The 22,016-nt window shown below is 58.0% G+C and overlaps 1 protein-coding gene across 11 annotated transcripts in view; it reads left to right on the top strand.

The window, feature by feature from the left end:
• PLEC (plectin) overlaps window positions 1-22,016 on the top strand; it is a 53,835-nt gene that overhangs the window by 3,758 nt on the left and 28,061 nt on the right. For 2 of the 11 annotated variants that reach the window (XM_055432122.2, XM_055432121.2), the window contains exon 1: window positions 16,702-17,418. The exons of 4 other annotated variants lie outside the window; for them this stretch is intronic. In XM_055432122.2, coding sequence (XP_055288097.2) covers window positions 16,881-17,418 — 538 coding nt within the window. In that variant the 5' untranslated portion in view covers window positions 16,702-16,880. Of the gene's footprint in view, window positions 1-13,843; window positions 13,905-16,701; window positions 17,419-20,416; window positions 20,600-21,782; window positions 21,957-22,016 lie in introns of those variants that run through there. 5 more of the 11 variants (XM_055432139.2, XM_055432137.2, XM_055432124.2 and 2 more) reach the window with 3 other exon arrangements.

The following is a 22,016-nucleotide window of genomic DNA, read 5'->3' as shown; positions in this document are numbered from 1 at the left end:
CTGGGGAAGTTGGTCAGCCGCCTCTTCCTCTCTACAGAAGCTCACTCAGGGGCTTTGGCAGACCCCTGCCCCTGCTCCACCCACCGGGGGCCCCTGGGTCTGCCCAGGCCTCACTGCTGTCCACTGCCCGCAGCCCAGCTGCCTGGGGCATGAGCTCTGAGCAGGCATGGGCACAGCCCTGGCCCCTGGCCCACGGAGGCTTAGCGAGGGTCGAGGTGGGGTGCTGGGCAGGGTTTACAGAGCAGGTCCCAGTGCACACGGCTGGTTATGCTGGCTCTGCCCCCAAGGGCAGTTCAGGGAGAGAGGTCCTGCTGGGACCTTGCCTGGATCCCTGGGCAGCCGCTGTCCACCCACTGACCTCACCAAGGGAGGGGAGGTTTTGCCGGGCGGTCGTCCACTCACGGCTTTCCTGGCCCTGGCCAGGTAGACGTGCTGTGTGCTTCTCCCACCAGCACTGTGGCCGACCTGCTTGCTTCTGTGACCAATCGCTTGGGCTGGAGACACTGCTGTGACTGTCAGCTCCTGAGCCTGCAGGGAGGGAAGGTGCGTCTTGGGCGGGCTGGCCTGGCCCAGGGGCGTCCGTTTGAACACGTCCAGGGCAGGGGGCAGCCACCCACCTGGGCCGCAGCCCTTCTGGCAGGCCCCAGGACGGAACTGTTCATGAACTGGCTGCTCTGAAGGAAGTGGGGACGCCACACAGGACGAACAGCGCTCTGTCCAGCACCTTCCTGTGTTGCTCCAGAGCCCATCAGGGCATCAGGCTGGAGTGGCCCCACCTGAGAAGGCCTGGCACTCTGCTCCCTGGGGTGGTGCCTGCCTCTCAGGAGCGAGGCCTGACAGGACCCTGTGGGCTCCCAGGACTGCCTTGGTGTGGAGCTGCCTTGGCCATGCCCCTCCCCGGCTGGCCTGGTTGCTGCCCATGGGTGCAGGGCGCCTGCCCGAGCTGGCCAGTGCCATGGCTCAGCTCTGAGTGTGGCACGGGCCTGGGGCAGCTGAGAGCAGCAAGCTGGGGGAGCAGGTGTGGGGGCTGCTGGTTGGGGTAGGGAAGGCTTCTGGGGGACCCGAATCTCTCAGCTCCTGGCTTGAGCCATGGCAACGGGTAGAGGGCTGGGCTGGGCCCATGCTGGTCAGGGCCACGGCCAAGGCCTGGGGACGGCCTCCAGGAGGCAGAAGAGGCCGGGCTGTGGGCTGTGGGCCTGACGGCTGTGAGCCCCTTGGGCCCATGGAAGCCTGAGGCCCTGGCCCATGAGGCCCTGGCGCGGAGTGCTGCCCCCTGTGGAGAAGAGGGGTGAGGCCTGCTGGGCTGGAGGCAGGGAGGAGGCAGGAGTTCCCCTCCCCGGGGCACAGTGAACACTAGCAGGCTCAGCCCTCAGGGACCCCTGCCCAGCTCTGCACACCCACTCCTGATCACTCACTGGCCGGGGAGGGCCTAGCGCTGCCTCCTGACCTCGTCCCCGGTGGCATTTGCCCCACCCCCACTCTTGCCCTGTTTGCCCTCTTGGACACACCTTCCCCATTTGCCTCCAGAATCCAACTTCTGCAGCCCTCCCGCCATGACCTTCATGCCCTCCCTGAACCCCGGGGCACCTCCCTGTCCACACTGAACCTCACTGTCCACACTGGACATGTCACTCCCCTGGAAATCCCCCACACTTCCCACAGCGTCCTGCTCCTCCCAGGGCCTTCTCCACTTCCTGTCTGCTGGCCCCTGGCTCCAGGGCAGATCCCCATGGGGCTGGAGAGCCAGGCAGGGCTGGGGGCGGCTGCAGAGGCCTGTGGTCTCTGTGGGAAGGCAGGAAGGGGGAGTTCAGGTGATGCAGGCCAGGCTGTAGGGGGAAGGTATGTGGTGAAAGAGCCCCCCAAAGCTCCATGGCGGCCCTTTGTGCATGTGGGTCCAGAGGCCTGTCCAGGCAGACGGGACACAGAGTCCAGGACAGGGAGTAGGCAGTCCAGCCAGGAGGGTCTGGGCAGCCTGTGGAGAGTTCAAGGCTGTTTCTCGGGGCTGGAAGCCTCAGTGTGGATGGGGGGAGGGGGACTGGAGGGTGCCCACCAAGCTGCTGCGGTGGTCCTGGAGGGGGCACGGACGTGGAGCGGGGAGGGCAGAGGTGAGCAACATCAGTGTGGGTGTTTGTGGGGCAGGTCCTCCAGGCAGGGTTAGGGTAGGGGGTCTGCTGGAGGCACTCCCGGGAGACCCTCTGGCTTAGAGAGGGTGGGGCTGGGAGGCAGCGGCAGTGGTGTGGGGAGTGTCCTTGCGAATGCAGGACGTGTGCCTGGCTGGAGGGGTTCCCTCACCTCCCTGTCCGGCCCTGGGCATCCTGTCACGTTTCCCACCCTGTCCCATCCTGGACTTGATTACCTGTGTCCCTGGCACCAGCCCCAGGCTCTCAGCCAAGACTCAGGGCGCTTGCAGGGTGAGCGGGTGATCGCATGGGGTGTCATTTTTGGTGGCCAGAACTCAGTGGGCAGGATTGGGGTCTGGCAGTTATTTGGGACTCATTGGAAAGGGCTCTTGGTTTGTTTATGGTCAGAAGCTAAAAACAGACAGAAGAGCACTATGAGAATATAAAGAGAAAAGGTGAAAGTCACACTTTGGGTCCCCAGTCTCACTGGCTGTGGTGACCATAGTGTGTGTGCGAGTGAGAGAGAGAGAGAGAATTCAGTGGTTTTAGCAAATTAATAGACTTGTGAAGTCATTCGCACCATTGATTTCAGAACATTTACAGTCCCTAGCCCCTGGCAAACACTGCTCTACTTTAGGTCTCTGTGGATTTGCCTGTGTAGAACATTTCATATTAATGGAATCATCCAACTTTGTGTCTGGTTTCTTTCGTGTGGTGTAATATTTCTTCCCTGTCATAGTGCGTGGTTCTGCACTCCTTTTTATGGTGGTATGATATTCCGTGATGTGGATGGACTGTGTTTGGTTTCCTGCTGCCTCGGGTGATGGGTCTGGGGGCTGTTTCCCCCTTTGGCTATCATGAATATGCTGCTGTGAATGCTTGTCTGCCAGTTTTTGTGTGGATGTACGTGCGCATCTCTCTTGGGTATATACCAAGGAGTGGAATTGCTGGAACATGTGTTAATTCTATATTTAACTGTTTGAAGGACTGCCAGATTGCTGTGCAAAGCAGCTGCACTGTTCCGTGATCCCATGAGCAGTGTGTGAGGTTTCCAGTCTCTTCACATCCTCACCAGCACCTATCATCTGCCGTTAGGGCTCCCCTGGTGGCTCAGATGGTAAAGTGTCTGCCTGTGGGAGACCCCGGTTTGATCCCTGGGTAGGGAAGATCCTCTGGAGAAGGAAATGGCAACCCACTCCAGTATTCTTTCCTGTAAAATTCCATGGACAGAGGAGCCTGGTAGGCTACAGTCCATGGGGTCACAAAGAGCTGGACACCACTGAGCGACTTCACTTTTGATTATAGCCGTTCAATCCTAGTGGGTGTGAAGTGGTTTCTCTTGATTCTGATTTGCATTTCCTGATGATGTTGAGCATCTTTTCTTCTGCATATTGGTTATTTCTGTGTCTTCTTTTGAGAAGTGTTCGTTCAGAGACTTTATCTGTGTTTACCTTGGTTTTTTTCTTTTTATTAATGAGTTGTTAGTGTTCTTCATGTATTCTAGATATAAGTCCCTTGTCAGAGGATTTGCAAAAATATTCTCTGATTCTGTGGGTTGTCTTTTATTTTTTTGATGATGTTCTTTGAAGCAGAAGAGATTTTAACGAGTCCAATTTATCTATTTTATTCTTGGTTGCTATGCTTTTGGTGTCATATCTAAGAAACTGTTGCCTATTCCAAAGTTATGAAGATTTATATGTATGTTTTCTTCCAAGAGTTTTATAGTTTTTGCTCTTACATTTTGTTCTTTTATCTATTTTGATTTTTTGAATACGGCATGAGGTAGTGGTCCAACTTTATTTCTTCTTCTTTTTTTTTTTTTTTGCCACACAGTTTGCTGATTCTTTGTTCCCAAACCAGGGATCAAAGCCAGGGCCCCCGCAGAGAGAGTGCTGAGTCCCAACCACCGGACCTCCAGGGAAGTCCTGCAATTTTACTCTTCTGCTTGTGGATATCTAGTTGTCCCAGCACCATTCACTGAAAAGATTCTTCTTCCCCCACTGAATGGTCTTGGCACCCTCATGCTTTTTAATGGATATAGTACTAAGCATTCCATTATGTGGAAGTACCTCACCTTATTCATCTGGTCCCTTTACATTTGGACATTTCAGTTCAGTTCAATCGCTCAGTTGTGTCCGACTCTGCGACCCCATGAACCGCAACACGCCAGGCCTCCCTGTCCATCACCAACTGCTGGAGTCCACCCAAACCCATGTCCATTGAGTCAGTGATGCCATCCAACCATCTCATCCTCTGTCATCCCCTTCTCCTCCTGCCCTCATTCTTTCCCAGCATCAGGATCTTTTCCAATGAGTCAACTCTTTGCATCAGATGGCCAAAGTATTGGAGTTTCAGCTTCAACATCAGTTCTTCCAATGAACACCCAGGACTGATCTCCTTTAGAATGGACTGGTTGGATCTCTTGCAGTCCAAGGGACTCTCAAGAGTCTTCTCCAACACCACAGTTCAAAAGCATAAATTCTTCGGCGCTCAGCTTTCTTTATAGTCTAACTCTCACATCCATACATGACAACTGGAAAAACCATAGCCTTGACCAAATGGACCTTTGTGGACAAAGTAATGTCTTTGCTTTTTAATATGCTGTCTAGGTTGGTCATAAGTTTCCTTCCAAGGAGTAAGCGTCTTTTAATTTCATGACTGCAATCACCATCTGGAGTGGTTTTGGAGCCCAGAAAAATAAAATCAGCCACTGTTTCCACTGTTTCCCCATCTATTTGCCATGAAGTGATGGGTCCAGATGTGCATGATCTTAGTTTTCTGAATGTTGAGCTTTAAGCCAACTTTTTCACTCTCGTCTTTCACTTTCATCAAGGAGCTCTTTAGTCCTTCTTCATTTTCTGCCATAAGGGTGGTGTCATCTGCATACCTGAGGTTATTGATATTACTCCCGGCAATCTAGATTCCAGCTTGTACTTCCTCCAGCTCAGCATTTCTCATGATGTACTCTGCATATGAGTTAAATAAGCAGGGTGACAATATACAGCCTTGATGTACTGCTTTTCCTATTTGGAACCAGTCTGTTGTTCCATGTCCAGTTCTAACTGTTGCTTCCTGACCTGCATATAGGTTTCTCAAGAGGCAGGTCAGGTGGTCTGGTATTTCCATCTCCTTCAGAATTTTCCACAGTTTATTGTGATCCACACAGTCAAAGGCTTTGGCATAATCAATAAAGCAGAAGTAGATGTTTTTCTGAAACTCTTGCTTTTTCGATGATCCAGCGGATGTTGGCAATTTGATCTCTGGTTCCTCTACCTTTTCTAAAACCAGCTTGAACATCTGGGAGTTCACGGTTCACATATTGCTGAAGCCTGGCTTGGAAAATTTTGAGCATGACTTTACTAGCGTGTGAGATGAGTGCAATTGTTTGGGCCTAAGAGTGATTGTATTTTGGGACTTCTTTGGTGGTCAGTCCAGTGATTGAGAGTCCCCCTTCCAATGCTGGGGACTCGAATTCGATCCCTGGTTGGGGAGCTAGGACCCCACATGTCGTGGGGCAACTAAGCCCATCCACCACAACAAAGATCCTGAGTGCTGCCACTGAGACCTGATGCAGCCAAATAAATGAAGAAATATTTTAAAAAATGATTGTATTTCTAATTTGGCCCCTGGTGTAGATGAGCCAGCAGGGTTTGCTCCCCTTCTCTCTTCCTCCCCCATCCTCTGGGGGAGCTTGGGTCATGGATTAGCGGGGGAAGGGTCTTCCCAGCTGGATGATCAGCGCTTGGCAGGGATTGTTCCTGCTGCCCTAGGGCCAGGAAGGAGGAGGGGGCATCTGCTACCCATATGCATCCTGGGGTGGGTGCATCCAGGGCCCATGCTGCAGGGAGGAAGGGCCTGGAAGGACCCCGGAGGCTGGGAGATCTTGGGCAGGCTGGTGGTCAGGTGGGCCGGGGGCAGCATGGAGGCTGGGGGCCGTGGAGTGGGGAAGGCGTGGCTGGGGGTTCCACCCCCCGCTTTGGGTTCCTGTGGCTGCCATAACAAATCGCCACAGTCTGGGTGACTTAAAACAACAGAAGTTTTCTCTCACAGTTTTGGAGCCAGAAGTCTAAAGTCAAGGTGTTGGCAGGGCCGAGCGCCCCCAGAAGCTTTGGGGCAGGATACGTTTCTGGCCTCCCAAGCTTCCAGTGGCTGCCTCACTGCAGTGTCGCCTCCATCTTCAGCAAGGCCTCCCTTGCATCTTCTCTTCTGTCTCTTGTAAGGACACTGAGGACTGGACTTAGGCCTTCCTGATAGTCTAGGAGGATCTCATCTGAGGAATCTTAACTAAGTTACAACTGCAAAGACCCTGTTTCCAAAAGTACCTTTCGCGGCTTCTGTCTGTTTTTGGAGCCACCATTCAGGGCACTGCCACCTGCCTTCTGAAATTCATGTCTGTCACGTGCAAAAGACATTTGCCTCTCCCAGCATCCCCAAAAGTCTCACAGCCACAACACTCAGTCCAAAATCTCACCTAAATCTCTTCCAAAGCCCACGTCTCATCTAGGTTGTCTGTACCAGGTATAGGTAAGATTATGCATACGGTCCACGCTGGGGTGAAACCCATCTCAATTTGTGGACCGGTGAGCTAGAAACCAAGTTGTATACTTCCAAAGCACAATGTTGGAGAGGCATAGAGTAGACAGCTTCACTCCCAAAGGGAGGAAAAAAAGATAAAGGGGTCACCAGTCCCCAGCAAGCCTGAAACCCAGCAGGGCAAGTTCCAATATGGCTGAAGGCCTGAGAACACCCATCTGGGGCTTAATGCTTTGCTCTCTGTACCTTCATCTCTACCGGCCTCTGTCTCTGGGCTCAAGGCTCTGCCCTTGGAGTCATCTTTCACTTAAAAAAAAAATCTATTTATTTATTAGGCTGCTCTGCCTCTTAGTTGCAGCATATGGGATCTAGTTCCTTGACCAGGGATCGAACCTGTATCCTCTGCATTGAGAGCTTGGAGTCTTAGACACGGGACCACCAGGGAAGTCACAATTTTTCCCTTGATGGGTGGCATATGTTTGAAGCTGAGTAGCTGCTCTGTTGCCCCATTTCCTGCCTGCAGAACCCCTGAATTCCAACATCTTTCCTTCATCCTCTTCCATCCAAGCTGGCAGTGTTTCTGCTGATACAGTACCCTTTTTGACCTTGTGGGTCTCCCTTATATGTCACAGGGACCCATGCCATCAGGGAGGAGCCTCTGTCTTCCCAGAAGGCCCCTCTCTGACCCCAGCTTGTGCTGAGATGGTTGTATCTGCTAGTCAGACATCAGCTCTTTTCAGAGGACGACTGTCCAGTCGCATCATTGGCTTACTCGCCTCACAGCGAGTCTCCCCACAGGCACCTCTCCTGAACCTGAATAGGCGTGAAGTTCCCAGATCACCAGCACTGGCTCTCTTCTTGTTTCACAGTTCCTTCCACGATTGATGTCTTTCCTCCTGCACTTTACTGTAAGGAACAGGTAAAAGCCAGGTCACACCTCCCACACTTGACTTGGAAACCTCCTTAGCTAAAGATCCAAGTTCGTCTCATGCAAGTTCTCCTTTGCACCTGACAGTGGAATTCAGTTCAGCCAAGTTTTTTGCTGTGCTTAATAAGGATCACCTTTCCTCCAGCTTCCGGTGATTTGTGCTCAAGGCAGTCTAGGCTTTTTCTTCCATGCTCCTCAAGTTCTCCAGCCTCTTCTGTTATCCAGTTTCAAAACCAGCGCCACACTTTTATACATTTGTCACTCCTGGTAAAAATATCTTCATTAGTTTCCTGTGTCTGGCATAACAGATAACCAGAAACGGGTGGTCTGGAACAGCAGAAACTTCCTCTCCCCTCTGGAAGCCAGAAGGCCAAAGTCAAGGTGTTGGCATGGCATTGGCTTCTCTGGAGGCTCCAGGGAAGTCCCTGCCTGCCTCTGCCTCTTCCAGAGGTGGTGTGGTGTGCCTTGTGGCTGCATCCTTCCAGCCTCTGCCCCTTCTTCATGGGCCTGTCCTCTGGGACTCTCTCTTCTGCCTCTTATAAGGGCACTGTCACTAGATTTAGGTCCCACCCAGATACACCAGAGTGATCTCGTCCTGATATCCTGAACTTAATCACATCTGCAAAGACACAGTTTCCACTTAAGGTCACAGTCACGGGCACCAGAGGTCTCGACGTGAGCATACCTTCCGGGGCTGCTGGTCAGCGCCGTCCTTCCAGGTTGCCTACAGTGGTTGGTTGGTGTTCTGTAAACTCTTCGCAGCTTTACGTTTTATGCTTGTTTTTAAGAAAAACGTGCACAGTATTTTATAGTATAATTTAGTTTATGTGTAACTTTGTAATCTAATATTGTGAAGTATTTAGGTGCAAACATAACTGCGGTTTTGGACTCTGAATTTTAAATCATAACTAAGATCAAACACAGCTTTATTAATCAAAATAGTAACCATTACAATCAACACATTTTTGCCAACAAGAAATAAGTTTATTCCTATAGTGTAAAAATCCATGCTTTGGGATTCAGTGAACTCTTGGAAAGCATTTTCTGCCTCCTTCTGGCTGTGGAAGCATTTTCCCTGCAAAAAGTTGTCAAGATGCTTGAAGAAGTGGTAGTTGGTTGGTGAGAGGTCAGGTGAATACGGAGGATGAGGCAAAACTTTGTAGCCCAACTCATTCACCTTTTGCAGCTTGGTTGGTTGTGCAGCTGGGCGTTGTCATGGAGAAGACTTGGGCCCTCTCTGTTGACCAGTGCTGGCTGCAGGTGTTGCAGTTTTCAGGGCATCTCATCGATTTGCTGAGCATACTTCTCAGATGTAATGGTTTTGCCGGGATTCAGAAAGCTGTAGTAGATCAGATGGGTAGAAGACCGCCAGTCTCTACCATGACATTTTTCTGGTGCAAGTTTGGCTTTGAAAAGTGCTTTGGAGCTTCTTCCTAGGCCAGCCACTGAGCTGGTCGTTGCCAGCTATCATATAAAATCCACTTTTTGTCTCTCCTCGCAATCTGATCAAGAAATAGTTTGTGGTTGCTGCGTAGAATGAGAGAAGACAATGTTTCAAAATGAGGACTTTTTTAATTTGCGATCAGCTCACAGGTGTTAAGTCAGCTCATGAGGCACCCACCCATTCAGTTTTTTCACCTTTCCAATTTGCTTCAAATGCCGAATGACCTTAGAATGGTCGACATTAAGTTCTTTGGCAACTTCTTGTGTAGCTGTAAGAGGGTCAGCTTTGATGACGGCTCTCAGTCGGTCCTTGTCATTGTCACCGTCCGATGGCTGGCCACTACACTCCTCATCTTAAAGGCTCTCGTCCCCTTTGCCAAACTTCTTGAACCACCACTGCACTGTACGTTGGTTAGCAGTTCCTGGGCCAAATGCATTGTTGATGTGGTCTCCTCTGCTTTACAACCCATTTTTAATGTGAATAAGAAAATTGCTTCGATTTGCTTTTTGTCTAGCATCATTTCCATAGTCTAAAGTACAGATAAACAGCAAGTAATACGTTACTAGAAGAAAAACAAAAAGGGGGAAATGCACATTAACATGATGTATAGCATAGTCACATTTATTTAAGAAGGTATCCTATATCAAACAGCAAATGTCAGCAGTGCAAAAACTGCAATTACTTTTGCACCAACCTAGTGTTTTAGACATGAGATGGCTGGGTGGCATCACCGACTCTGTGGACATGAGTTTGGGTGAACTCCGGGAGTTGGTGATGGACAGGGAGGCCTGGCGTGCTGTGATTCATGGGGTCGCGGAGAGTCGGACACGACTGAGCGACTGAACTGAACTTCTTTTTATTTAATGTTACAACAAATACGATTCTTCTATGACATTAGTTCATGATTTGCATGGTAATCATATCCTCTTTATTTTGTATTATTTATGTCTCTGTGTCTTTGGTCAGCGACAGGTGTAGTAAGGGAGAGAACGCACACAAGGCGTGTCTCGGGCAAGGGGAGTCGGTCCCGCACCATCGCAGCCCCGTCAGCGGTCGGCGGAGGAGCGTGACTGGGCTCAGGCACACATGCCACCCGCTGGTCTCAGCACCGCCTCACTGTCGTGTCCTTGGGCAGCTTCCCGCTCAGGACCGCATCCTATTGAAACTGATCTTCTCCCATGGAACAGCAGGATTGGTCTAGTTCAGCTTTTCTGCTGTTGAAAACTGCTGCATAGAAGAACTGTGTCGCTGGATCATGTGTGTCTATGGCTGTTGTTAGAAATGGAATTTCTGGGTCAAACCAGCAAGATTTAAGCTCTAGCTGCACCATGGTGCCCTTTTTTTTTTTTTTTTTTTCACCTATCAGATTTTCAAAATTCTAGAATCCCAGTTTCTGGATTGTATTGGTGAAACGGTGGGAACCAGGCCAGTGAAAGTGTTTATCAGGCCTAAAAATCGCAGTGCGCATAAGAGCAGTGGATGGGGGCAGTGCCTGAGGGAGGGTGGATGCAGGCCTGCAGCAGGGGACTGCTGGACAGTGCAGGCAAAGGGTCACTGTTTGTGTTGAAAGGGGGAAAACCAAGAATCATGTTTGTATTTACCTGATTTTTCCCCACAAAGAAATTTCAGAGATTTGAAGAGGAAGCCAGACCTGACTTGAGTTACATACTGTGTGCAGGGCAGGGAGGGGACAAGATGGGGGCACTTTTCCCCGTGTCTGGGGAATAACTCCTATTCAAACACAGTATTTTTACAAGGTCCTAAGGTGTCTGCTCTGGAGTAGGAAGTAGCAACCCCCTCAAGTATTCTTGCCTGGAAAATTCCACGGAGAGAGGAGCCTGGCGGGCTACAGTCCATGGAGTCGCAGAGTCAGACACGACTGAGCGACTCACACACACAAGGTTGTCTGCCAGGTTCTGCAGTGCTAAGAGGGCTCGCTCCCCCCACCTACCTTGCACCCCGAGTCAGGGCTGCAGACAAACAGCAGCACCTTGCCGATCTGATATGAAATCACGTGAGCTGGTAAACGAGGCAATTATTAACAGAGTTGGCGTGTGGGGCAGGCGTGCCTGTCAGGAACGCAGTTCTAGTTCGAGCACAGTGGTCCTGTGGGGTCGGACCCCTGCACTGGGAACGTGGGTCTGGGTCTTTCTTTGTGCTTTGGGGGTTTTCTGAATTTAAGTCCTGATGGGTTTGTATCAGTCTATGCCAGAGAAGTTTATATTGTGCACTGCGAATGCAGGGTTTCTCCCACCCTCTTTTTCTAACTCACCATTGTTAGCCTATAAGAAATCTTTCCAGTCTTTAGAAGGATGTTACAAGCCAGCCGTTCTAGTGAGCGCCTTATTGGTTCTGATGGGTGGTCGATGGTGCTGGTTTAGGTGCTGAGGAGGCAAAGGACACTTGTCATCACTCTGTGGTCACAGCGGCATGTGTACGGTTTCCTTTCCTTCTCATCGGCCTGGATCCACCTCGCCAGCAGCTGAGCCCGGAGGCTCGCTCTAGCCTCTGGCCGCGTGGCTTTGGGGACATCCCAGCCACCATCCTGAGTTTTACTGCCCAGCTGCTCCTGCTTCCAGTACTTCCCACAGGGGAAGGCCCCTGGGGCAGTGTCACCGTCAGACTCAGGTGGAAGTCTGGTCTCCTGTTAACAGCTGGCCCTCCCCACCCGTGGTTCGACCACTGGGGACTTTAGTAATTTAAGGTCCAAAAAGTAAAACTTGAATCTGCTGTGGGTGCTCTTTCCATAGAGTTTACATTGTAGTCACAGTTATCTGTGTGCCCCCAGTGGCTCTGGCTCAGTGAAGGATCCGCATGCAGGGCATCAGACCAAGGCTTGGTCCCTGACTCGGGAAGATCCCCTGGAGGAGGAAATGGCAACCCACTCCAGTATTCTTGCTTGGGAAATACCATGGACAGAGGAGCCTGGCAGGCTAGTCCGTGGGGTTACCAGGAGTTGGACATGACTGAAGGGACTGACACTATTTATGTGGCATTTGCACTGTATTAACCTATATGCAAACACTACTTCAGTTTTTATAAGGGACTTGAGCATCCAAGGATTTGAGTGTTGGCTGGGGTTCTGGCACCAGTTCCCCTCAGACCCTGAGAGACCCCTGGACCTCCTTTCCCAGTTTATTGGGCCACTTTGTAAAAATCAGAAATCCCAGTGAGTTTCTATGAGTTGTCAGCAATTTTGAGATTGATACATAGGTTTTCTCCTTTAATCTATTAATGAGGCAAATCTCTGTTAATAGAGTGCCCTATGTGATTACAGGGGACCCTATGTAGAAGCTGTCTGTGGCTATCACCTGCCCACCAATCACTAGTGAGCTGCCGCAGGGCAGGCTGTCACAGAGTGGATGCAGCGTGAAGCTGGGGAGCGCTGGAGGGGAACAGGGCCTTGGGAGCAGTGGGATGGTCTGGCCGGCAGGCGAGGTGTGTGGGGGTGGGGTCCCCCTTGCCTCTGGCCAGGGGCCACACCTGCCAGGGTCTCAGGAGACTCAGGGGGCACTTTGTCCCAGACAGAGGGGCTGGGAAGGAGGGGGCCTGGCTGTGGTGGAGTTGCTCAGCTCAGGTCCCAGTGACCACGGGGGTGTGAGCTGCTTCTTTGCTCATCAGCCTGTACCTGTGGGTGCTGCTGTCTTTGCCCCTGTGACGTCATCACACGCCCCCCCAGTCCAGACCCAATACTCGGTGGGCCTGTGTCAGGAAGGGTGGACGCCTGAAGGTGGCAGCCTGCCTGGGGAGGGTGTGGGCCCCCAGGGAGGAGCCTTGGGTGAGGAGGGAAGACTGGGGTGTAGGCCTGGGGAGACCGGGGTGCCTGTGCCCCACAGCCCTGCACAGAGGACCAGGGTGGAGCAGGAGGCGCGGCCTGGGGCTGACCTTGAAGCCGTGTGCCCGTGGCACCATGAATGAGGTCGAGCTCATCCCACTGGGCAGTGCCAGCGGGGACACTCAGTGTCCAGGAGGCTGATCCTGTCAGCAGTAGGGCTGGCAGTGGGGACCCCGCGAGATGTGCTGGGACCCAGACAGTTGGTGGCAGATGGACAGACCAGATGGTGGAGCCACCAGGACCCGCGGGGCTGACCCACGGCGGGATGACCCCAGGGTGCTGGCCGGATATGCTGGGTGGTGGGTGGTGGGGCCTCCAGAGCTGGGAGACAGGAGCACCCCGAGACAAGCTCGGTGGGGACCTCCCAGTGGGGAGGCGGGGACTGGCTGCCACTTGGGGGGTCATGTCACCCGACAGGCTGAGGTGACCCAGAGGAGCATGTGGGTGGAGCAGGGCCCCCAGCTGTGGGAGAACGGGGAGAGCATGGCAGGTGGGGAAGTGAGCGTGATGAAGGGCCCTGCCTCTGCCCAGTGGGACCCACCTTCGGGCCTCACCCGGGGCGCTGGCTGGGGAGATGGCCAGGAGATCCAGACTGTCGGGCCTCTCCGGCAAGGAGGGAGTGGCCATAATTTCAAGGTCAGGAAAGCCACATACAGGGCACTCCGAGGGTGGCCAGCGGTGAGGGTCGGGGACTGTGTGTGGGGGCTGGGCCTGCCAGGCGCGCCTGGATCCAGCTTGCTGGCCTGGCAGTCTGGCTGGGGTCAGCGGGGTCAGGCGATCGAGAGCCGGAGGCTGGAGGGGTGAGGGCTGCGTCCGACGGGAGCATGCGCCGGCGGCCAGGCCCTGCACATTGATTAGCCGAGGCCACGCCCCAGCGAGCAAGCCCCGCCCCTCGCCTCCCGGCTCCTCCCCCAGGCTGCGGCTCTGGCCTGGGCAGTGCAGTGCGGGGCTGGACTCTGCATGGCGGCGGCCGCGCCGCCCTCAACCCCAGCGGAGACATGGACCCCTCGCGAGCCATCCAGCAAGAGATCAGCTCCCTCAAAGGTGCGGGCCGAGTCCGGGGACCGAGACAGGGGATGGGGTTTGTGGACCAAGCTGTGACCTCTGTCTGTATGCAGTCCCCACAGAGCAGCGATCGGAGTCTGCAGCTCTGGGGGCAGCTTTGGGAGTGGGGAACTGGAGCCCCAGGTGGCTCGGCCCATGCCCCGCCGGGACTGCACCTGGTGCGAGGTCCTCCCGAGGCTGGCAGGGAGGGCTCCAGCCACAACCCCGCGGCCCCGCAGCCCCGCAGCCCTGCAGTGTGTCGGGGGGCGGGGCGGCTGCGGCGGCGGCGGCGGGGGCGGGGCGGAGGCGGGAGCTGGTCTCTGCTGGCGGTCGGGTCGGCACTTTCTCCTCCTGCACTCTGTCGAGTCTCCGCCCAGCTCGTCGGCCTGCCCCCAGCATCCGAGGGGACCCGGCCGGGCCTGGGGGATCACTGAGGGGAGGCGCCAGGCGGGCTGGCCCCGGGCAGATCCACACTGCGGTTCTTTGTTCTGGGATGGGGATGCTGGGGGCTGCCCAGGGCGCCGACTGGTTGCCCTGGAGACCCGGAGGGGCCTGGAGTGGGGTGTAGGGGGCCGCCCTGTCTGCCCGCCCGGGCCCTCCCTTTGCTGAATCAGCCTCTGCGGTTCCCGCAGTGGGGGGGCTGGGCAGAAAGTGGCGTTCTCCCAGCCCTGGGACCTCGGGGGCGCGGGGGGGTGCGCAGGGAGTAGAGCCGAGGGAGGTGTGCCGCAGCCGGCCGCGCGGGCCAGGCCGGGAACATCCTGCCCCAGGTCCCTCTCTGCTCCTCCCCTCAGCCCGCGAGGCCGGGCTGGTGGGCGGGAGGGGGACGCCCCTTCGCGTCCCGCCCCCTTTCTTGAACATCGCGAATTGCTGCCCTCTTCTGCTGGGGGTGGCGGGGCTGCGGCCAGTGCAGGGCTGTGTGGGAGGAGAGACCTTGGTCTGGGGGCCTTGGGTGCGGCTTGAAATCATTTTGGGAGGGGGGATGCTTTGGGATTGGTTTTGTGGGGGACTTGGGGGTTGCGGGGGTTAGATCGGAGAATCAAACTAAGAACGCACTTGGGCGTGCGTTGGGTTTTCGGGGTGTCTGGGAGGGAGAGGAATTCAGCGTGGGGCTGTGGGGTGGGCAGGGGGAGCGCCGGTGGTCTCAGGGAGGGCTGAGGGACAGGTCAGGAGTGGCCTTCCGCGGGCACAGGGCCAGGCCTGGCCGCTGGCCTGAACCCACAGCTCGTGTTGGTTCCGTAAGCCACAAGTCCTGGTGGCCCGCACGGCGCGCGGGCGCCGCTCGGCCGAGGGGGCGCGGCCGCTGCCCAACCCCGCGTCCTCCCAGCCAGCGCCCCGCCCTCCCCGAGCCGGAGTCGGGCCACGCTGGGCCCCTGCCCGCCGGCGGAGGGAGAGTGGCGCCGCAGAGAGCCGGCGGGCAGGGCTGTGGGCACAGTTAGCTGTGCCTGCAGTTTCCTCTGCCACAACTCCAAGCGCGCGCGTGTGCGTGTGTGTGTGTTGGGCTCGGTTCTGCAGTGCCATGGCAACGGCCTCAGAGCCCCGCCCCCACGCGCCGCCTATTGGCCGCCTGCCCGCCGGAGCCTCCCACCTCAGGATCCCCCCCACCTCCGCCCTATTTCTAATCAGTTCCTGGGTTGGCGGTGCTTGGTGGGAATGGGTGTGTCTGCTTGGTGGAGGGGGCAGCCCCAGGTGGGAGAGTCGGGTATCGGGCGGGATGGGGAGGGGCGGCGTGTCTGCGGTTGGAACCTCAGCAGCGAGAGCCTGGTGGGGACCGCTGGGTGTGGCCCGGCCAGGATCCAGGGTCCTCACGTGGAGCATACAGTCCCCTCCCTGCTGCTGGCCCCCCATCACTGGGGTCCCCAGACCCTCGTGTAGCTGGGCTCCCATGCATCTGTCCAGCTGGCTCACAGGAGGCTCTGGGGGGTGAGGGGGCTGGGGGGGCAGACTTGGTGACTTTGATTCCCTGTAGCAGCTGAGAGTTTCTGGCCTCTGACAGCTGGCCTGGGGCAGTGGGGGGTGGAGGCCCCACTCTGAGCCCCCTGCCCTGTGCCCTGCTCGGAGTCCTCTGTACTCAGAGCTGACTCCACGCTCCTGGCCCACCTTGATCTGGCCCGGCATGGCAGGTGTTAAAAAGGGCGGCCAGTGTCTGGGTCTGACATTTGGAGGTGGGAGCTCTGTCCCTTCGCCTGCCTGATGGGCAGCAGCCAGTGGCGCCTGCAGCCTGCCTGTCCGTGTGCTGTAGCAGCCTGCCCCTGCCATGCCCCCAGACCCCTGACCCCAAGACCCCAGCTCTCCTCCTCCTTCCTCAGACTCCAGACCCCTCCGCACCTCCTCTTTGCCCCCCAAGACTTCAGCCCTCCTCCCTTAGACCTGGAGCACCCCCTGCCCAGATGGGCAGCACCCTCTTCAGGTCCTTGTGACTCCTGAGGCCCTGAGACCACAGCGGCCTGAGGACCCTCCTGCCCTCTCTCCTTCCGCTTCCCTCTGCCACCCTTTGGACTCTGGGTCCGTGGCTGCTCCCACCGGCCCGCCCTCCGCCTAGTCTTAGAACCTTGAAGGAAGTGTTTAGAAACTGATGTAATTACTGACGTGGAGCCGCCGGCGGCTCTGAGGGAGGGGGCCTGCCTCGGGGGTGGCCCCTCTGCAAGGTGCCCCCCCCCACCCCGCGAGGGGCCCTGTTGGCTGAGGGTGGGAGGGGCCGCCCTTGCTGCTGAGTCAGAGGGGGCCGGCCTGGGCGTCCTGAAGGGCGGGCGGGCGGGAGGCTCGCGCAGGCGGTGGGCAGGCCGCAGTGCCGGCAGGAATCGCACGGAGCCAGGGAGCCCGGTGCCGCCAGCTGCAAGCCCGGAGCCCGCGCCTTCGAACTCAGCGCTCCGCGCCGCAGCCTGCCTGCCCCGGGGAGTTTGCGCGCTGTGCGGAGGGCGTCTCCTGGTCTCTTCTCTGGGCCCTACCCGCGCCCTCGGCTCACCGGCTCCCGCAGCCATGGTAGCCGGCATGTTCATGCCGTTAGACCAGCTGCGGGCTATTTATGAGGTGCTTTTCCGAGAGGGCGTGATGGTAGCCAAGAAGGACCGACGGCCTCGCAGCCTGCACCCTCACGTGCCTGGCGTCACCAACCTGCAGGTCATGCGCGCCATGGCCTCCCTGCGGGCGCGGGGCCTGGTGCGGGAGACCTTCGCCTGGCGCCACTTCTACTGGTACCTGACCAACGAGGGCATTGCCCACCTGCGCCAGTACCTGCACCTGCCCCCGGAGATTGTGCCTGCCTCTCTGCAGCGTGTGCGCCGCCCCGTGGCCATGGTGATGCCCGCGCGCCGCACCCCCCACGTGCAGGCTATGCAGGGTCCCCTGGGCTGCCCGCCCAAGCAGGGGCCGCTGCCCACCGAGGACCCTGCCCGAGAGGAGCGGTGGGTCTACCGCCGGAAGGAGCCTGAGGAGGGGGCACCTGAGCCCCCTGTGGTGCCTGCTACCACCCCAGGGACCCTGGTGAGGCAGAGGCTGGAGCCTGTCCCACCCACAGGTAGCTGCACCCTGGCCCCAGCTGGAGGGCGGTGATGTGGGGGCCTGGGCCTGGTGGCCGGGGTGGGCAACAGGTGTGCCAAAGCTCTGCTCCTGCCAGCAGGCGGTGCTCTCTCCGCCTGGGCACTCTTGCCAGTGGACACTGGCGCTCCTCCTCCTGGCTTGAGGATCTTGGGGTGGGTAGGCCAAGGAGGAGCCCGTGGGTTACTGCCACCCCAGTAGCCAGGCACACCCCGGGGCTGGGGGTGGGGCTCGCAGTTCTCGGACTGGCAAGACCAGCTGTCGGCACAGCCCTGGCCGGCACCCTGGGCCCTCTTGCCAGCATCACCCTCGTTCTGTTCCCTGCCAGCCCCCTCCCTGCCCCAGGGATTTGTCTGCTCCAGGCTCTCTCTTCAGGGGGTGGGGGCGTGCAGAGGGGGTGCTGGGATGGGACGGGGTACAGCCGCTCTCCAAGTGTGGATGACTGCCTGGTCTTTCTGAGCCGTGGGTTTGTCCAGCGGGGGTGACATCTGCCCCCCAGCTGTGTGGCACAGATGTGATATGGCGACTGGGTGCTTGGTCAGCCTAGGGTGGGTGATGGCCTAGCAGGCAGCCCTGGGCCAGAACAGGAAGAGCAGACCTATGGCCCTGACTGTGCAGGGCTCTGTCTGGGGTCTAGACAGATCCATCCCAGGGAGGACTGGGTCCTGTTGTCCCAGGGGCTGGCATCTCTTGCTGTGCCCCGCAATGTGGCAGCCCCCTGTCCCCAAGGACCTGTGCTGTACCCCCCAGATGGGCAGAGGGTCGCGGGCAGCTCAGGCTCACAACTGTGCTTCTGAGCTCACTGGCCTCCATGTCGAGTGGGGGTAGCGGATCCCCAGCACAGGGTGGGCTCCATGTCTCTCCAGCTGGGGAGGAATGTGGTCTCTGTGGATGGGTGGGGGCCTGGGATAAGGCTAGCAGGGTGGGCAGGAGTTTGCCAGGTGGATGAGTGGGGGGTCAGGGGACCCAGGCGCAGGCCCAGGTCGGGCCTGGACCTACTAACTAGGGCCCAGGCGTGGGAGCCCATCTGGGGGGGTCAGGGAGGTTGTGGGTGGCGGGGCCTACCACGTGGCCTCTCCCACGCCTGTCAGTAAGGTGACCATGTCCCCCACCAGAGACAGTAGTTCTGGGCTGGGCGGCGGTCAGCTCTGACAGCACCTGATGGACGGTCTGTGCCTGGCCTCCTCCCCGACCGTTGCCTTGATGGGGCCCCCGCCCCACTCTGGCTGGCAGAGCAGACCCTCCCTCTTCCTGGGTCGTGGGTGTGGGGAGCCTGGACCCCCTCCTTTTCTCTCCTTCCTTCCTTGTCTGTGGGCTGGCTGGGCTGAGCGGCTGGGCGGGCAGTTGGCCGTGGGCCAGGAGGGGGGACTGGGTGTGGCTCAGCGGGCAGGGGGGAGCCCCCAGCCCTGAGGGGGTGACTCAGTCTTCCCTTCCCGGCCGCAGCCGCTGCCGGTGGCAGCTCAGAGTTTCCAACAGGAAATGAGTTCCAGCTCTAGGCTGACTCAGGGCCGGAGGGCGTGGGCCCCCCTTCCCCGCGGTCCCCCAGGCCGAGCAGGATCTGAGCACCACCCTGGGCACAAGAGGACGCCCAGGGCACCTCGGGTGCTGGGTGGGGTACAGGGCTTTGGCCAGGTCTGCAGGGGTCCTGGTGGCTTGGCTAGGAAGGTTCTGATGACATTGGGAACTGTCGACCTCTCAGTGTTTTAAACATCATCCAGTTGGGCTTCCCTGGCGGTCCAGTGGCTGTGACTCTGCGCTCCCAAAGCAGAGGCTGCATTCAATCCCTAGTCAGGAAACTAGGTCTGACAGGCCCCACCGGAGACCTGGCATGGCCAAATTAAATGAAGAAATAAATACTTTAAAAGTTATCCAGCAATGCATCACACAGACCCCTCACTTACTCACAGCATCGCTCCTCTGGTCCATCTGCAGAAGACCAGGTCAGCACATGGGCCCAGCCGCCATGCTCGTCACAGCGGCCTTGCTCAGGCAGACCCCCTCTACCCGGCCAGCCCCAGCCAGGGAGCCTCAGACCCCTTCCCCCGTGCCCTGGTGGTCTGCTTATCCGTGTGGGAAGGTGTCCACTTGCTTGTTCCGCCACTTACCAGTCAGTCCCAGGCTGAGTCCCTGGCTGGAAGCCCCCAGCATGTGGAATGGATGGGCTGAGTGAAGAGCGAGTGGTCTGGGAGGGCCCCTGTGAGAGATGCCCTGAGCTGAGCCCTGACCGAGAAGGACAGCACTCAGAGAGCTGCCAGGAGGACGGACAGGGTTCCTCTGGGGTTACTGGAGAGATGGACCCAGGGGGAATGGGTTTCATACACGAATTTCATTTCTCAGTGAGTCTGGCTCAAAACTCAGAAAGAACTGGAACTTCAGTAGAGAAGAGGTGCCGTCTGAACACGCTCACCCCTGTGCTTCAGCAGCCTCTATGCTGTGGGTGCAGGTGCCCTGCAAGGCTGGCTACTCCTGCCCACACCGCGCACCTGACTGTCCCACGGGCTTGTCTGCAGGCGCAGAGCCCTGCCGCTCCCTTTCACAGCACGTGGCGCCCCTGCCAGCCCTCCGTTTGTCTCCAGTTTTGTGTCTGGTTGTCTGCAGGGAGACCCGCAGAACTCTGGCAGGTTTTCTAAGCAGGTTACAGTGCAATTAGGTTTGTCTTTTACCAGGTCTCGCGGTGGCTGGGCAGGCCAGTGGCGCGGAAGTGCAGAGACTGGTATTCAGCTAGGAGATGTCCCTTTGTCAAGGCTGAAGGCCTGGAGGCCGAGGCAGGGGAGGGGTCTAGGAGGGGCTGCGGTGGTGCAGGCTGGTGGGGCCAGTGCTTGAGGGGGGAGGCTGCTGGGTGGGCTGGCCCGGTAGTAGGCAGAGGAGGGCCCTCCAGCCACACCTGAGGGCTCAGGGATTGCAGGCAGTCTGGTCTGACCCGTCGGTCCACCGGGCTTCACTCTGCCCGGCTCACTGACTAGGGGTGGCCGTGAGGAGGAGCCAGGCTCCCAGAGCTGGGTGGGGAGGCCAGGGCTCTCGCGAGCCCTCCCTTTGCCTTCCACCCTTTCCCTCCTTCCTGCCTTCCCTTCCTCTCCTCTCTGCCGCTCCAGAGCAGCCAGGCTCCTGGTCGGCAGCCATGGACAGGTACAGCATGGAGGAACTGATTCAGCTGGGCCAAGGTAGGGCAGTGCTGGGCCAGGGTCAGGCCGGGGTGCAGGCCTTTGGAAGGGAGGGGTCCAGGCCTCCAGCTGGGGCTGGGGCTGTGCTCTCCCCACCAGCCTGTGGCCAGGGCCCTGCAGGGGCAGGACCGCAGATTCCGAATGAGCATGGCTCCGTCTCAGAGATGATGCCTGTGGTGTGTCTGGGGCGGGATGGACATATCTCGGGGTGCCAGGCCTTGCCCCAGACTTCCATGCCTCCAGCAGCTGGTTCCCCCTGGTGTCGGAGTATGGATTCCTCTGAGGAGGAGCCTAGCCCTGACCTTCAGAACTGGCCCCTGCAGGCTGGTTTCCTTCAGAATTGAGTTTCTGAAGCATGGGGTTGATGGGCAGGAGGTGTGGGTGGGCCTGACCCTCCACTCTCTCCCCATCGCCCCTGGCCTCCCCACGTGGGCCGGGGTACCCCTTCCCTGGCAGCCAGAGGCCAAGTGTAGTTTGCTGTGCTCTGCTGCCGGCTGCCCACATGCTCCAGGCAGTCGACCGGGGCTGATGTCACGCCCTCGCGTGGCCGGGGTGAGTTCCTTGCTGGTTCTGTGCCTCAGTTTCCTCAACTGTGTGGTGCGGTGAGGCGCGGGGCTTACTCCTTGGAGTTCTCAGAGGGTCAGATTCGACAGAGAGGATGGGGCGGGACCGCGACCCCCACCTGCTGTTTCCTGAGCGCACTTTGGCCCTGGGACGTATGTCTGAGACCCCCAGCAGCCAGGGTCTGTGAGGGCCTGGGCCGGCACCTGAGCGTCCTGGGTTGCGGGGGAGGCCCAGACCGATCTGGCCTGAGACTTGACCTTGGGAGGCTGACCCGCCCGTCCCTCTGGGACAGGTGTTGTGTTTGGTGACCTGGCGGGGGCGGGGGTGGTGGTGCTTGCCAGGGTGGCCTTTCCAAATGCTCCTCCACTGCCGTCCACGCCCCGCAGGGTGGGCAGGGCGGGAGCTGCACCCCATTCAACAGTGACAGGAACCCCCAGGCCCGAGGGCCACCCTGCTCCCAGGTGGACCCCAACACCCAAGGCTTCCCCTGTTGGACTCACCGTGGGAGCAGGCCTGGCGCCGGTGCCCTGGCTCCTCACGTCATGTTCTAAGTCAGGACAGATGACGGGCCTGGCCTGCCCTCCTGGGATATTTATATCCGCGGGCCCCCTGCCCACCCCCCTCCCCCACGGACACAGCTCTGCTGACAGCAGCAGCAGCAGCGCCGTGCCCTCCTCCACGCACCGCCGCGCTCGCTGCCGCCTCCGAGGGGCCTGTGACCCTCCCCGCACCCACACCCACTCGCTGTCGGACCCCTGGGCCCTGCCGCTGTCCCCAATGAAGATTGTGCCGGGTAGGTGGGGCTGCCTCTGAAAGCCCAGTGGGCGGAGGGCGCGGGGCTCTGCTTTCAGGC

Source organism: Moschus berezovskii, chromosome 16 (genome assembly GCF_049115385.1).
Source record: "Moschus berezovskii isolate FMDL1 chromosome 16, NW_MosBer_1.0, whole genome shotgun sequence".
Lineage (NCBI taxonomy): Eukaryota > Metazoa > Chordata > Mammalia > Artiodactyla > Moschidae > Moschus > Moschus berezovskii.
Note: the sequence above shows the minus strand (reverse complement) of the source record. Positions and strands in the feature narration are given on the sequence as shown.